The sequence below is a fragment of the Phaethon lepturus genome, unplaced genomic scaffold (genome assembly GCF_000687285.1).
Source record: "Phaethon lepturus isolate BGI_N335 unplaced genomic scaffold, ASM68728v1 scaffold4384, whole genome shotgun sequence".
Lineage (NCBI taxonomy): Eukaryota > Metazoa > Chordata > Aves > Phaethontiformes > Phaethontidae > Phaethon > Phaethon lepturus.
In genome coordinates this window covers 3,692-15,125 of record NW_010536813.1, presented here as the reverse complement: position 1 = coordinate 15,125, position 11,434 = coordinate 3,692, and the positions used below count along the sequence as shown (strand labels likewise).

The window sequence follows — 11,434 nt, the reverse complement described above, 5'->3', positions numbered from 1 at the left end:
TGCTGAGTGGTAAAGTTAACATATAAATAACTCGATCATTCCAAACTCTTGTTGATATAAGACCTCCTCCGAAACTATATCAGATGTCATCATGTGCTCCCAGTGAAAACAGATGGCCTTCGTGTGTGTAGCTGCTGGCTATAAAGCTAGCTGATACTTTTCTAGATGAAAGGCTCTGGATTGAATATTAAATCAGCCATATTCAAATGGCCCGAGTTCCTTACAAATGTTTGAGCCTCCAGTTTTCTATAGGGTTGGTGGCCTCGGAGGGGCCAAGAGCCAGCCAAGAAGAAACACAGAACACAGGGACTTAACCAGGATTACACCTGGGTACCTCCCTAAGTTGCTACTGTTTGCCTCTGCCTTTTCCATTTTCCCCTTTCCACACAGCGGTGCTGCTGGAGACCTGCTGTGGCAGTTCCAGGCCACATCCTTGTGGCAAAGAAACCTGAGTTACTTTTACACCCACAGAAAAAGAAAACGAGTAATAATTTACAAAACTTTAAAAGTGCACTTAAACCTTAGAGAAAGCAGTGGGATCAGCCGAGCTCTCTCTGATCATTTTAGAGATTAGCCTCTAAGCCTGTTGAATGGTCTGCGGTAATCTTTTACAAGGTATTTCATAAGCAAACAACCCCATAGGCTATACTGCAACTTTACACGGGGCGGCGATTTGGAGAGAGCTTCTTGGAACACACAGCGTTCAGTTTTCCCAACACAGCGCGCAGACTTAGACCCAAGGAGACTCAGATTTAATCCTGGGTTTCTCATCAACCCTCTGAAACATGACCTACCTCTGAAGCTGCTCCCAAGCTACTTCTCTCCAATTAAGGAGAGCTGCGATGTAAAATGCCACATCCTGTACCCATTTGGCTTGGCAGATTTAATGAGCCATTGTGGTAGAAACAAGGTAACGCCCGCAAGCCACCGAAGATTAATCCATTATTCCTCCCTCCCCACCCCCCCAAATCATTCAACTAGCACCACCCGTTGCACAAATCTGCTCTCTCCTTGAAGGGTTTCCGCAGAGAATTTTTTCTGACAGTTTTATGTCTCTCATAACTCTGGTTAGCTGTGCTCTGTCAGCTGTGGGGTGGTGCTCCCCCACACCCCACAATAAATGCCCTTTCCCAAGGCAGATGCAGTTACTAACCGGTCAGAACTTTCCTTCCCAGCGGCCTGGAAGGGAAGAGCTGTGGGTAGGGCGAAGGCTGAGCACCAGCCTCCTCCTTCCCACCCTTTTCTGCAAGTGGGTATATGTGGCCTGGATGGGAAAGAATAAAATAGCTTCTCATGGTTACATCGCTTCAGTTTAGAAACACGTTTGGAGACGTTGACATAAACTTTCCTGTTTTCTTCCTCCCCCAGGCTGTGTCTGCTGGTAATACTTGGAGAAACAGAAATGTTGGGAGGAGATCTAAATCTTCTTTCCTGACATTTCACTAATCCCCACTAGGTAGAAGGGAAGGTGTCACGATGGTTTCTAGGGAAGGCCCCTAGAAACAGTGGACAAATATTTCTTGTATACTTTTCCACGGTTTTGGCATTGGGATTTTAAATTCCCCTTTAACATCCTCCTTCCATCCAAACTGCCCTCATTCCATAAAGATATATCTACTTATCAGAGGAGAAGAATGTGATTTCGTAGGAGCAGCCAGTACTTTCATATTTTCTCTTACCAAAGTTCTGTATCTTCTGGGCAGAAACCATGCAATTGAGTAACACCATCCTGTAGGATGCGCAGGGTTTTCTCAGATAAAGGCTGAGAAGCCACTCAAGCAGAGCTCAGGGCTGAGTTAACAGTCAGTGAAACAACGCAGGATTTCTTTCTGCGCTCTGCTCTGCTGCTTGTTTCCTTTTGCACTTCACCCAGTTCTCAGATTTTACGAAGACATTAAAAAACCGCAATAGTTGCAAATGCAATACGGCATAAACTCTTCACTCAGCATGCTGTTTGAGGGAAGTGTAGAACGGCAACCAGACTGCTGGCAACTAGAATTTTTTTAAGAAGGAGAAATTACATCATAGCCACACTAACACTGACATGTTTTGAGGTTAAAATTGTTCTGAGCTGTTACCTTCTGAAATAGTTGTCTAGGTACAAACACCTCCAGAACAGTTACTAGTGCACAACAGAGCTAAAGCTTGTGCTCAGACAGGAGAAGAAAGCTTGGGAATTTATTATTGCTGGTGTAGAATTTCATAACTTGCTTATCAGGAGAAAATGCTTAAGAGAGATCTGGAACATATGTCCTAGAAAAGACAACACTTATGAAAAAGATTGCACAAAATACTACCTAGACTTCAAGGAAACCATGTTGATAATGCCAGTGTTTCTGTTAAATGTGAAATATATGTCTAATAAGCAGATTAATTTGAGGGACATTCTTTCTTAGGTAACTATAAACGTAAGAGCAAGAGGATCTTTCAGGATAATGGATTTGCATTAAATATCACTCTGGTAGTGTCAAACTCCATACTGAAATGTGATTTTCTCAAAAAAGAGAACTAAAGTTAGCCTGCATTTAATGAGATATGAGAGAATAATTCTAAATGGACAGCCAATGGGAAGAACAGCAGGAAGGAGGTACATCTGTGTACTGAAATGCCTAGAGAGGACAATTTGTGTGGAGCATAACAGAACTGTCTCCTAGGAGCTGGGAACAGACAGAGTGCTCGGCTGGGAGTGTTTTATTATTACCCACAAGGTAGTAGGTTATCCTGCTACCCCTTTTCTTAAGTGGAAAAAAATTTCAAGATTCAAACCACAGTCTGCTACCTACAGCAAGACCAGGGGAGTCATACCGAGAACCGGGCTGTGTGAAGTAGTGTGCCTCTGGTGTCAGAGAGTGGCCTAAGGAGTCTCTTCAGCTTCCTTATTCACCATTTTCTTCCCTATTTCTACTCTTCTGTTCCTAGGAGAATGTTTCCAGCCATGAGAGTGAAAATTACAGGCTTGGATCCCCACCAGCAGTATTATATTGCCATGGACATTGTGCCTGTGGATAACAAGAGATACAGGTAAGCTTTTAGGTGCAGAGGTAGGAACATTGTGATAACTCAATGTCAGTGAAAGCCTAGGAAAGACACACACCGTTATACAGCATTGCAAAGGTATGCTGGAGGAGACCGTGTTGATTTACGCCAACATAGCTGATTCGACCAGAATCGTGAGACACAAAACCAGAGGTTTAATATACTCTCTTGCACTTTTGGATTGAAATCTTGCGCTTTCTAAATAGCAGTTTTTAACTGGGGAGATCCCTAGCGTGTATTTCACAACCGACATAATTAGCAATGGCTGTCTGAGGGAAGTGATAACTGGAGTTATCAGTGGGGAGTCTGGAGCCTCTAAAAATTGCTTCAGCAAGACAGGAATGGGCAAGCGGCAGCTCAGGTCTGGCCTGAACTGGTTGGGTGATTTTTGTTTTAAAAACGTTCACTGTCCAGCACAGCAGCCACAGGGGATATGGTCCCTCACCTAATGTATGGAGGCATTGAGAAACCCTTGGTGAATCTCCACCACTGAGCTGAAAGAGAGGAAAAAGAAATTTCTCTGGTATTAATGGGCTGCCAGTCCTAAAAAGTACTCTGGAAAACTTATGGTCCTCTGCATCCCAGAAAACTATCCAGACAGAAATGGTTTATCTATACTTATTAAAAGACCTCTGAGAGCAAGTCTTTTCCCCAGATAATCTTAATCACACCACATTTCAAGGATTCAAGAATTGGTCCTCTGCTTCAAATGCTAAATATTACATTTTTGTTCTCAGATTGTTTGTCAGGAAAATATTTTTCCTGAAAAGCATCCAGGTAGTTTCTGATACTCAGCTAGATGTTTTGCCCCTTTCTTTGAGTGTGGTTCTGACAGCATTAACATAAAAAAAAAATATATTGCTTTATACTTTGTTTCTGTCCTTGTTAGCTTGTGCAGCCACATAAAGCAAACTAGCAGTGAAAGGAATGTATTAATTTTTTTTATTTATTTCTTTTGAAAATACATGAAATGAGTCACTGTTTGTAGGTAAGGATTGAAATAGCTTTAGCAGAGCTGCGTAGAGACCCAACGTAGGGCAGCACAGGGCAGAACTCAGAGGTGTTAGCAGGACTGTTTGTGAAATGCTTTAGGCTGAAGGAGCTGCAGGACAGAAAGGAAAAAAAGGTGTCTAGGCAAAGATTTAGTAGAGAAATTTATGGCATATATAGGATGGTTACATCAGGAACACAAAAGATCACAAAAGACCAGGAATACAAAATTTTTTTCCCCCTCTAATCCCAATATTTGTAATACTATATGGAATTTCCTATTTTGGAAAGTTTCAAACCAGAATTCTGTTTTATCAATTGTTCTGTTGCTATCCATTGCACTTTTTTTTTGCCTTTTGTGGATGAAGACACATGGGTTTTGCACAGTCCGGCATGGCAGCCAGTGCAGATTTCCAGAAATTAATGGTCATTTACTAATATTTTCAGAGAGGGCTTTGTTTACCCGTATTTTCTAGCCTCTTACTCCAGCTCAGAGAGGGTTAAGAGGTTGTGAAGGCACATGTGGCCAAATTTTACAGGGAAAATAACTGCAAAGGTGGTTTTAATAAGGAATCAAGTCTGAACAAGTGGCTCAGGGGTAATCTGGCTTTCATTTAGAAGGTAGGAGGTTGCAATAAAGCATATTCTCCCCTGACGGCAAATGAGAGCTTGGGGTGCATGCGGTAGGGTGGCAGGGGAGGGGGAGCCCTGGAAATGTTCCTCGAGTGAGTGACAACTTCCCTTAGTCACCCCCCCTTCCTCTTTCAGGTATGTGTATCACAGCTCCAAGTGGATGGTGGCTGGCAATGCTGACTCCCCCGTGCCCCCGAGGGTTTACATCCACCCCGACTCGTTGGCTTCTGGAGACACCTGGATGAGGCAGGTGGTCAGTTTTGACAAGCTCAAGCTGACCAACAACGAGCTTGATGATCAAGGCCATGTAAGTTAGAAGCTAATCGTGGTGCCTGCTGCCCCAGCCTCGCAGCCAGAAAGGGTGATGCTGCTGCTCTGACGCTCCTGTGTCCTGCTGGGCATGCATGCCTGCAGCCACTCTCCAGAGTTACGCAGCTTTTTTTCCCCTACTTCAGTGCTGTTCTTCAAAATGTTGCTGGACTCTATACAGCAATAAAGCCCCTTTATCCCTGTAGCACAATAGCACAAACTTCATCTCATACTTGTAAGAAAAGAGTAACTTTCTTGTTAGCACTTATTCCACCCCTGCTTCCTTATACATCTGGATGTAGTGTTGAATATGTGGGAAAACTCTTTTCCTTCTCCTTTTGCTTTCTCTTCAGATAATCTTACATTCAATGCATAAGTACCAGCCTCGTGTTCATGTCATCCGCAAGGATTTCAGCAGTGATCTTTCTCCTACAAAGCCAGTTCCTTCAGGAGATGGGGTGAAAACCTTCAACTTCCCTGAGACTGTTTTCACCACAGTGACAGCCTACCAAAATCAACAGGTAAAACTGTGTGCCTTCAGGCTCCTTTTATGTTGGGTGTTCATAAAAATATCGGCGCGCTCTTTGTGTTTGAGACATTAACCTCTCTAAGGAACATAGCTCAAGAAGAGTGTACACTTTAAAGGCTCACTGTTTGTTTTTTCTGTACAAAAAGAAAATGTTTGCTATGGGGTAGTGTGTAGACATGAGGTATCATCTAGCCATGAAACTGTCTTACGGATAAGGTGCCTGCAGCTTTTACTGTAAGGTGAGTAGGTGAGATCAGCCATAAAGAGATGTACTGTGTTCACTTTTCCTTGCTGCCTCATGGTACAAACTACAGTGTCCCGTCCCCACTGTAATTTTAAGGCAGTACAACTAGTCCAGATCTGTTATGTCGCAGAGAAAACACGTAGGGGTTTTTTTGCTGCTAAAATGAAGGAAGAAATTTTCAAGAAGAGGAACCTCATCAGTTTGCTGACAGAAGAAGCCTTTGAACATAAGCAGCAGCAGTCCATGTATTGCATATGAACTAAAATTCTCATGCATAACTCATGTCTGATTTGGATCTTGCACAGTTCCGCAGTGGAGAGTGTTACTATTGACTCCTGATATCATAAGAGAAAGATGTTGCCACAGTGGGATCCATTTGCAGAGGCCTTGACTACTGAGCTCTGCCCTTTTTCTTAAACTAAACTCCATGGCACTAAGAAATGTAATCTCAGTCCACACGAGTGTTTGATTACAAAATTCCCTGTCTATCTATATTTTCCCCAAGGACGTGATATCTTTTAGCGGAAATTAATTGCTAGGAAAATGTGAGCATTTGAGAACGTGAGCATTTGAGACGCGAGCAAAGAAAGGAGTTTTGGAAAGGGCTCGCTGTGGATTACACACGTTTGCTCCCCTTTCTTCAGTGGCCGGTGAAAGCTGGTGTCCTCGTCCTTGAGGAGGAGGTGGCCTGCTTCATCACGTCTGCAGGCATGCTCATCCCCTTTCCCTTTCCTGCGATTCTCCTCCTTACTGGGGTGGGGGTTCTGAGGGCATTAAAAGGGCCGTGTAACATAATTTTTTCCCAGCCATGCGAAACAGGATCTCAGTTGGTGAGGCTTTTTGTTAAAGTGTTAATAATATGTCCACTTAGAGAGGTACTGTTATAAGCTAGAAAGAAGATACAAGCCAGCTTGAAAGAAAAACAATCTACTGTCAAGCCTATTAGGAAAATAGGTTATACAGTTTTCTGCCATAAAGTGCAGAGGAGTCTTGAATCAGAAATGGTGAAGTAAATATTTCTCCATTACAGCCTCTGTGCTTCTGGAGAATGACTTCATGAACTCCGTGGACATCATTATATTTAGTATTCTTGCACTGAGGGACAGGCCCATGTCAGATCATCTTAGGGCAGATTGTAATATTTAGCCAATTTATTACAGTTATGAATTGTAACAACTGAGTGAATTGTTATAGAGTTTTTATTTTGCAACATGTAAGAGAGAGCACGTGTGCTGACAGTGCTCCCATGGCTGCCTTTGGATACCCACTCCTAACTTTTTCTCAGTCTGGTTCCCTTGAATTGACTTAAATCAGGATCCAAAATGGATCAACTACTCCAGCAGAAAAACAATATCGCAACGCAATGGTGGGTTTGCTGTCATTGCAGCACTGGAAATTTCCTGCCCCCCTTACCCAAACGCATGTACTCCACAAACTTTTAGCTGTACACCAGACATGGAGAGAGGATAGAGCAAGGAGAAGAAATGACAGGAAATAAGCCTGTTGTTCTTCCCTAATGACCAGACCTGTAAGACATAATTGCACAGGTAAGGGAGGTGCTAAGGGAGGGATGTCTGTCAGGCACTGGCACCGTAAGCCACCTCACTGTAAAGAAACACTGAAATGTCTTCCTGTCTCTCTGAATTCCAAACACTTGGGGGTTTTGTAAAAAAAAAAAAATAATAAAATCGGGGGTTGCATTTTTATAATACCATTAAAGAAGATTCTGGTGGGTTGGAGAAACCTTTTCATTAAAAATAAATTTGAATACCCTGAATCTGCCTGCATGCCCTCCAGTGGCTGTAAAACTTTGCTTTACCGGGAGAAGCATCTCTGGAAACAATTGTAAAATGTTAGCAAATCCACCACAGGGATTCCCTCTGCTGTAATTCCATCCTCCACAGAACATATCTGTCTCTGTACACAAAAGTCCCAGGACAGCTGCAAAGTCAGGCTAGCGGAAATTAAGTTCACAAATTAAGCTTCTGCAAAAATAGGAGCTGCATTCCAGATCTGAGGTTAACATCCAGAGTAAGGCCTTGGTTCTGACAGAAGCAAAACACCTGCAAATCCGCTTCAGATCAGTCCGCATTAAACTAGTCCCCCTTGAGCAGTTCCAGCAAAAACACCCCAAATTTGATAGGATCTGGAGATCTTGCTCTCTTTCCACTCCAGACCACTCCAGGGTCTCCAGGACAAGGTAAGGCTGGCGGAGGAAAGCTCTCATGCTGCACCAGGTTGGGGAACAGCTGAGAGGGAGTAAGATGCCATGGGCTGCAGGGTCAAAATCCCAATATCATTTTCCATATTTACCAACACGGAATTCATGTCTAAAGATAAAGCAGGAAGGAAGATTCCCCAAAAAGCACTCAGTCTGGGTGTCATTGTTTAGAGGCGGGGAAAAAAGGAAAAAAAAAAAGTTTTCCAGACAAGAAAACCCTTGAAGGGCCACCCAGATGCTGCCCAGAAGAGCAGCGCCTCGTGCACGTGACGGGGTGGCCAGCTGCCGCCTTTGGAGGCTGTAGCCTGTGCTCTGCTTGGCCTTTTCTCCTTAGCGTTCTTTGACGATCCATGAGTGCATCCAGCTGCTAAGGGGGTCGAGGCTGGGGTAACCCCGATACCAGCCACACCTGAGCAGTATGCCTGCTTCCCGAACCGCCGGCCTGTTGACGGGTGACAGCTCCTGGGGTTTTGGGGCTGGCTCCAAGGCGTGCTTCTCCTTGGGGAGCAGCTTCTCAGCCCCAGCGCTGCGCCACGTTTCCCGGCGCTGCCAGGTTTCTGCCTCTGGCACCGTTCATTTGCTAAGCAGATAATCTGTTCGTGGGTAACAGAGGGGCAACTTTAATGCGTCTGGGGAAATAAGTCTGAAAGATCATCGTGCAGGTGCTTTGGGCGAGAGTGGTAATCATCAGTCATCTTCATTTGTTGAAAGAAAAAAAATTGGGGAGCTCAATTAATTGTCTTTTTTGCCCTTTATAGATTACCAGATTAAAAATTGACAGAAACCCCTTTGCTAAAGGTTTCAGAGATTCTGGAAGAAACAGGTAAGAGGAGCTTGTTTGTGTTTCCTCACTGATCTCCCCTCTCCTTCCCCTGAAGAGTGCACAGGGCATGTGTCTAAGGCCAAGGAAGGTGTTTTGTGATCCTCATTAATTTTTACAGGAGAAGTTTGCTGTAGACTAGTTCTCAGAGGAATTAGAAGGACTGTTTTACTTTGCCTAAACAGATCCAATGTATAATGATGGCTTCCTTAGAAAGATATTTTCCAGGCTAGCCAGCTAGACTGACCCTGTTTCTTTACAGAGGTCTCCTCCAGTGCTGCTCCTACCTCTGCCTGGATCCTGCAGTCCCAAACCCTGACAGAGGGGTTTAGATATTCTTAGACAACATATCTGTAAAGGCAGCTTATCACTTTCCTGCTTGAGAGCATTTTTTAATTTTGGTGCTGTCCTGTGTTTAATTTCCTGTTCACTGCTACCTCAATACCCCTTCTGTTACAACTACTTTCAAGGTTGTTTTCTTCTGTATATATGTTTTGGTGTTATTTTTTTTCCTGCTGGATAATTAATTTATTTATGCTCATTTCTATTATTTTCATCTTCCTCTGAGCTTTTCCATTTGTTGTTGAGAAGCACAATTAAAACGTTCTTTAGTATCTCTGATCAGTTATTAGTAAACTGCTCATGTATTACTGATATGGTGCCATGATAACCAAAGAATTAGGGAAAATAAATGAACTTGTACAGAGACTGTAGAGTTTCTTAAAAAAATATATTTTTTCTTACTAAAATGAAGAACAGAGATAGAAAAATGGAGGATTGCAGATTGTAAATCAGACAAATAGGTGATAGGCTAACACTCTGCAAAATAATGAAAGTTGTGTGAGGGGGGACCTAGACACTTTTGTTTGTTCTTTGTTATATGTAGAGCTGGCCAAAAGGCATTTTTAAATTTTAATTTTCACAGGAAATTCCAAATCTTGGAGCACAAACGCTTGCTTTACATTAGAAGAAAAATTGAGTTTCTGACAGGTTTGCAGGATAAAAGTGCAAAAACGTTCTAGTTTCAAACAATTTCAATTCTTCTCCAGTGATGTCAAATTGTTTCACTTTGACCCTGTCGCTTAATTTTGTCAGAATTTTTATGAAAAGATTAAGTGAAACACCTTAAACATGATTTAGAATATGTTATATTTTAACAACACAATAGTAAAACAGGAACTTCAATTAAAAAAAAAAAAGTATCAGTAAAAGACATTACAGAATTATCAAAAAAGAGTAAGAAAGTCCAAACAAAAAGTTTCAACGTTTTCTGCCATTCAGGAACCCAACAGAATGTGCAGCAGATCTAAATATTTCAGATCTAAATGACAAGGGTATCCTTTAAGTCGGTGTGACAAAGGCTTTAAGCACAAAGACGACATCTCGCTGACCCAGCGACTTCCTAGCTCAGCTCCTCTCTTCTCATTTACTGTAGCTCTGCAAAAGGATGTTGCCGCCCTTATTTAATTCCCGCCGTGAGTGTTGGTTCTGATACCTGAGGCATATGTGACTTTTACCCTGCTCTCCTCTCCTGTGTGGGGGACGTAGTGCCCTGGGTACAGGGTCTGCCCTGTGCGCGAGATACAGCGGCACTGGAGGCACTGGTGCAGTTCCAGGTACATGGTGGGCCAGATTAACGTGGAAGGCATTAATAAGGTCCTAGCCCAGCGAATTTGAACAGTTTCCTGAAAAGGTTGGGAATTACTGATCTTTGTAGCTCATTGATTTAAGAAAGGGCAGGAAATTGCTACACGGCTGCAGCTGTGGGGAGGGCTTGGTAAGGCTCTCTGCTGATGTAAAGAGGAATTAAAATCTTTAAGGTATTACACATCAAAGAGAGCAGCCTGAGGCTTTAGGAAGAAAAAACAGGCAAAGGTATTTGCAAGCATATATAGCAGTCAGGCGCCTGCCTCACAAGCAGTGGTCTGGCTAGGGTTGCACCGCTGTTGTCAACTAGCAGAGGACACTCTAAGGCTCAGCTGCTCCCTTTAAAATGGACACGTACATAGATGTACACATAGGAGAGAGAAAAGCATTAAGGTCCAAGCTGTTTGTGGAAAGGACTCTCCAAATGGGACTTTTCCTAACTGTGCTGGCTGTCTCCTCTTCCCCTTGTGACTTCCTAATCTCGTCAGTGTGCTACCTGGGCGACGATCATGATGCTCTGTAGCTTCCCACATCCTCACAACAGCTTCAGTCAGCCCTGGTGCATCAGGCTGTAGCTGGAGAATGTCCCACTGAAAATGTAGGCCTCCTCTGCAAAAGAAACAGGGTAATTTGAAAAAGGAGACATTTGTGAAGCAGGCAAGTGTAATATATGTCCAAGGGGTTTTCTGTATAAGGTCTTAAAATAAAAAAAAAAAAAAAAGCGCGGCAGCAGCAGGGTCCACAGAATATCTGAGGCTGCTCCAGGGCATCATATCCCAGTGACATCGGGATACTGAATCAGAGACATGGTTAGAGTTTGCCAGCAAATGACAGAGAAAAAAAAAAAAAAAAAGCACTGGCAAAAACAGTATGGTGGGAGAAGAGGAACTCTTAGACCACTTCTTTCCTAGGATATTTCCTTTCTGCTTTTTGTTGAGGCTTTTCCATGAAATGGAGAGGGATGTTTTTCCTTCACTTATTTTTTATTCTGGTATTGTTTCACTG

General features: G+C 43.1%; 1 protein-coding gene across 1 annotated transcript in view; it reads left to right on the top strand.

The window, feature by feature from the left end:
- Positions 1-8,789, top strand: part of LOC104620143 (T-box transcription factor TBX15-like) — a 20,971-nt gene extending 12,182 nt beyond the window's left edge. Inside the window, exons 3-6 of the mRNA XM_010286272.1 lie at positions 2,920-3,021; positions 4,795-4,966; positions 5,322-5,489; positions 8,721-8,789. Coding sequence (XP_010284574.1) covers positions 2,920-3,021; positions 4,795-4,966; positions 5,322-5,489; positions 8,721-8,789 — 511 coding nt within the window. The remainder of the gene's footprint in view (positions 1-2,919; positions 3,022-4,794; positions 4,967-5,321; positions 5,490-8,720) is intronic.
- The last annotated feature ends 2,645 nt before the right edge of the window (positions 8,790-11,434 follow it).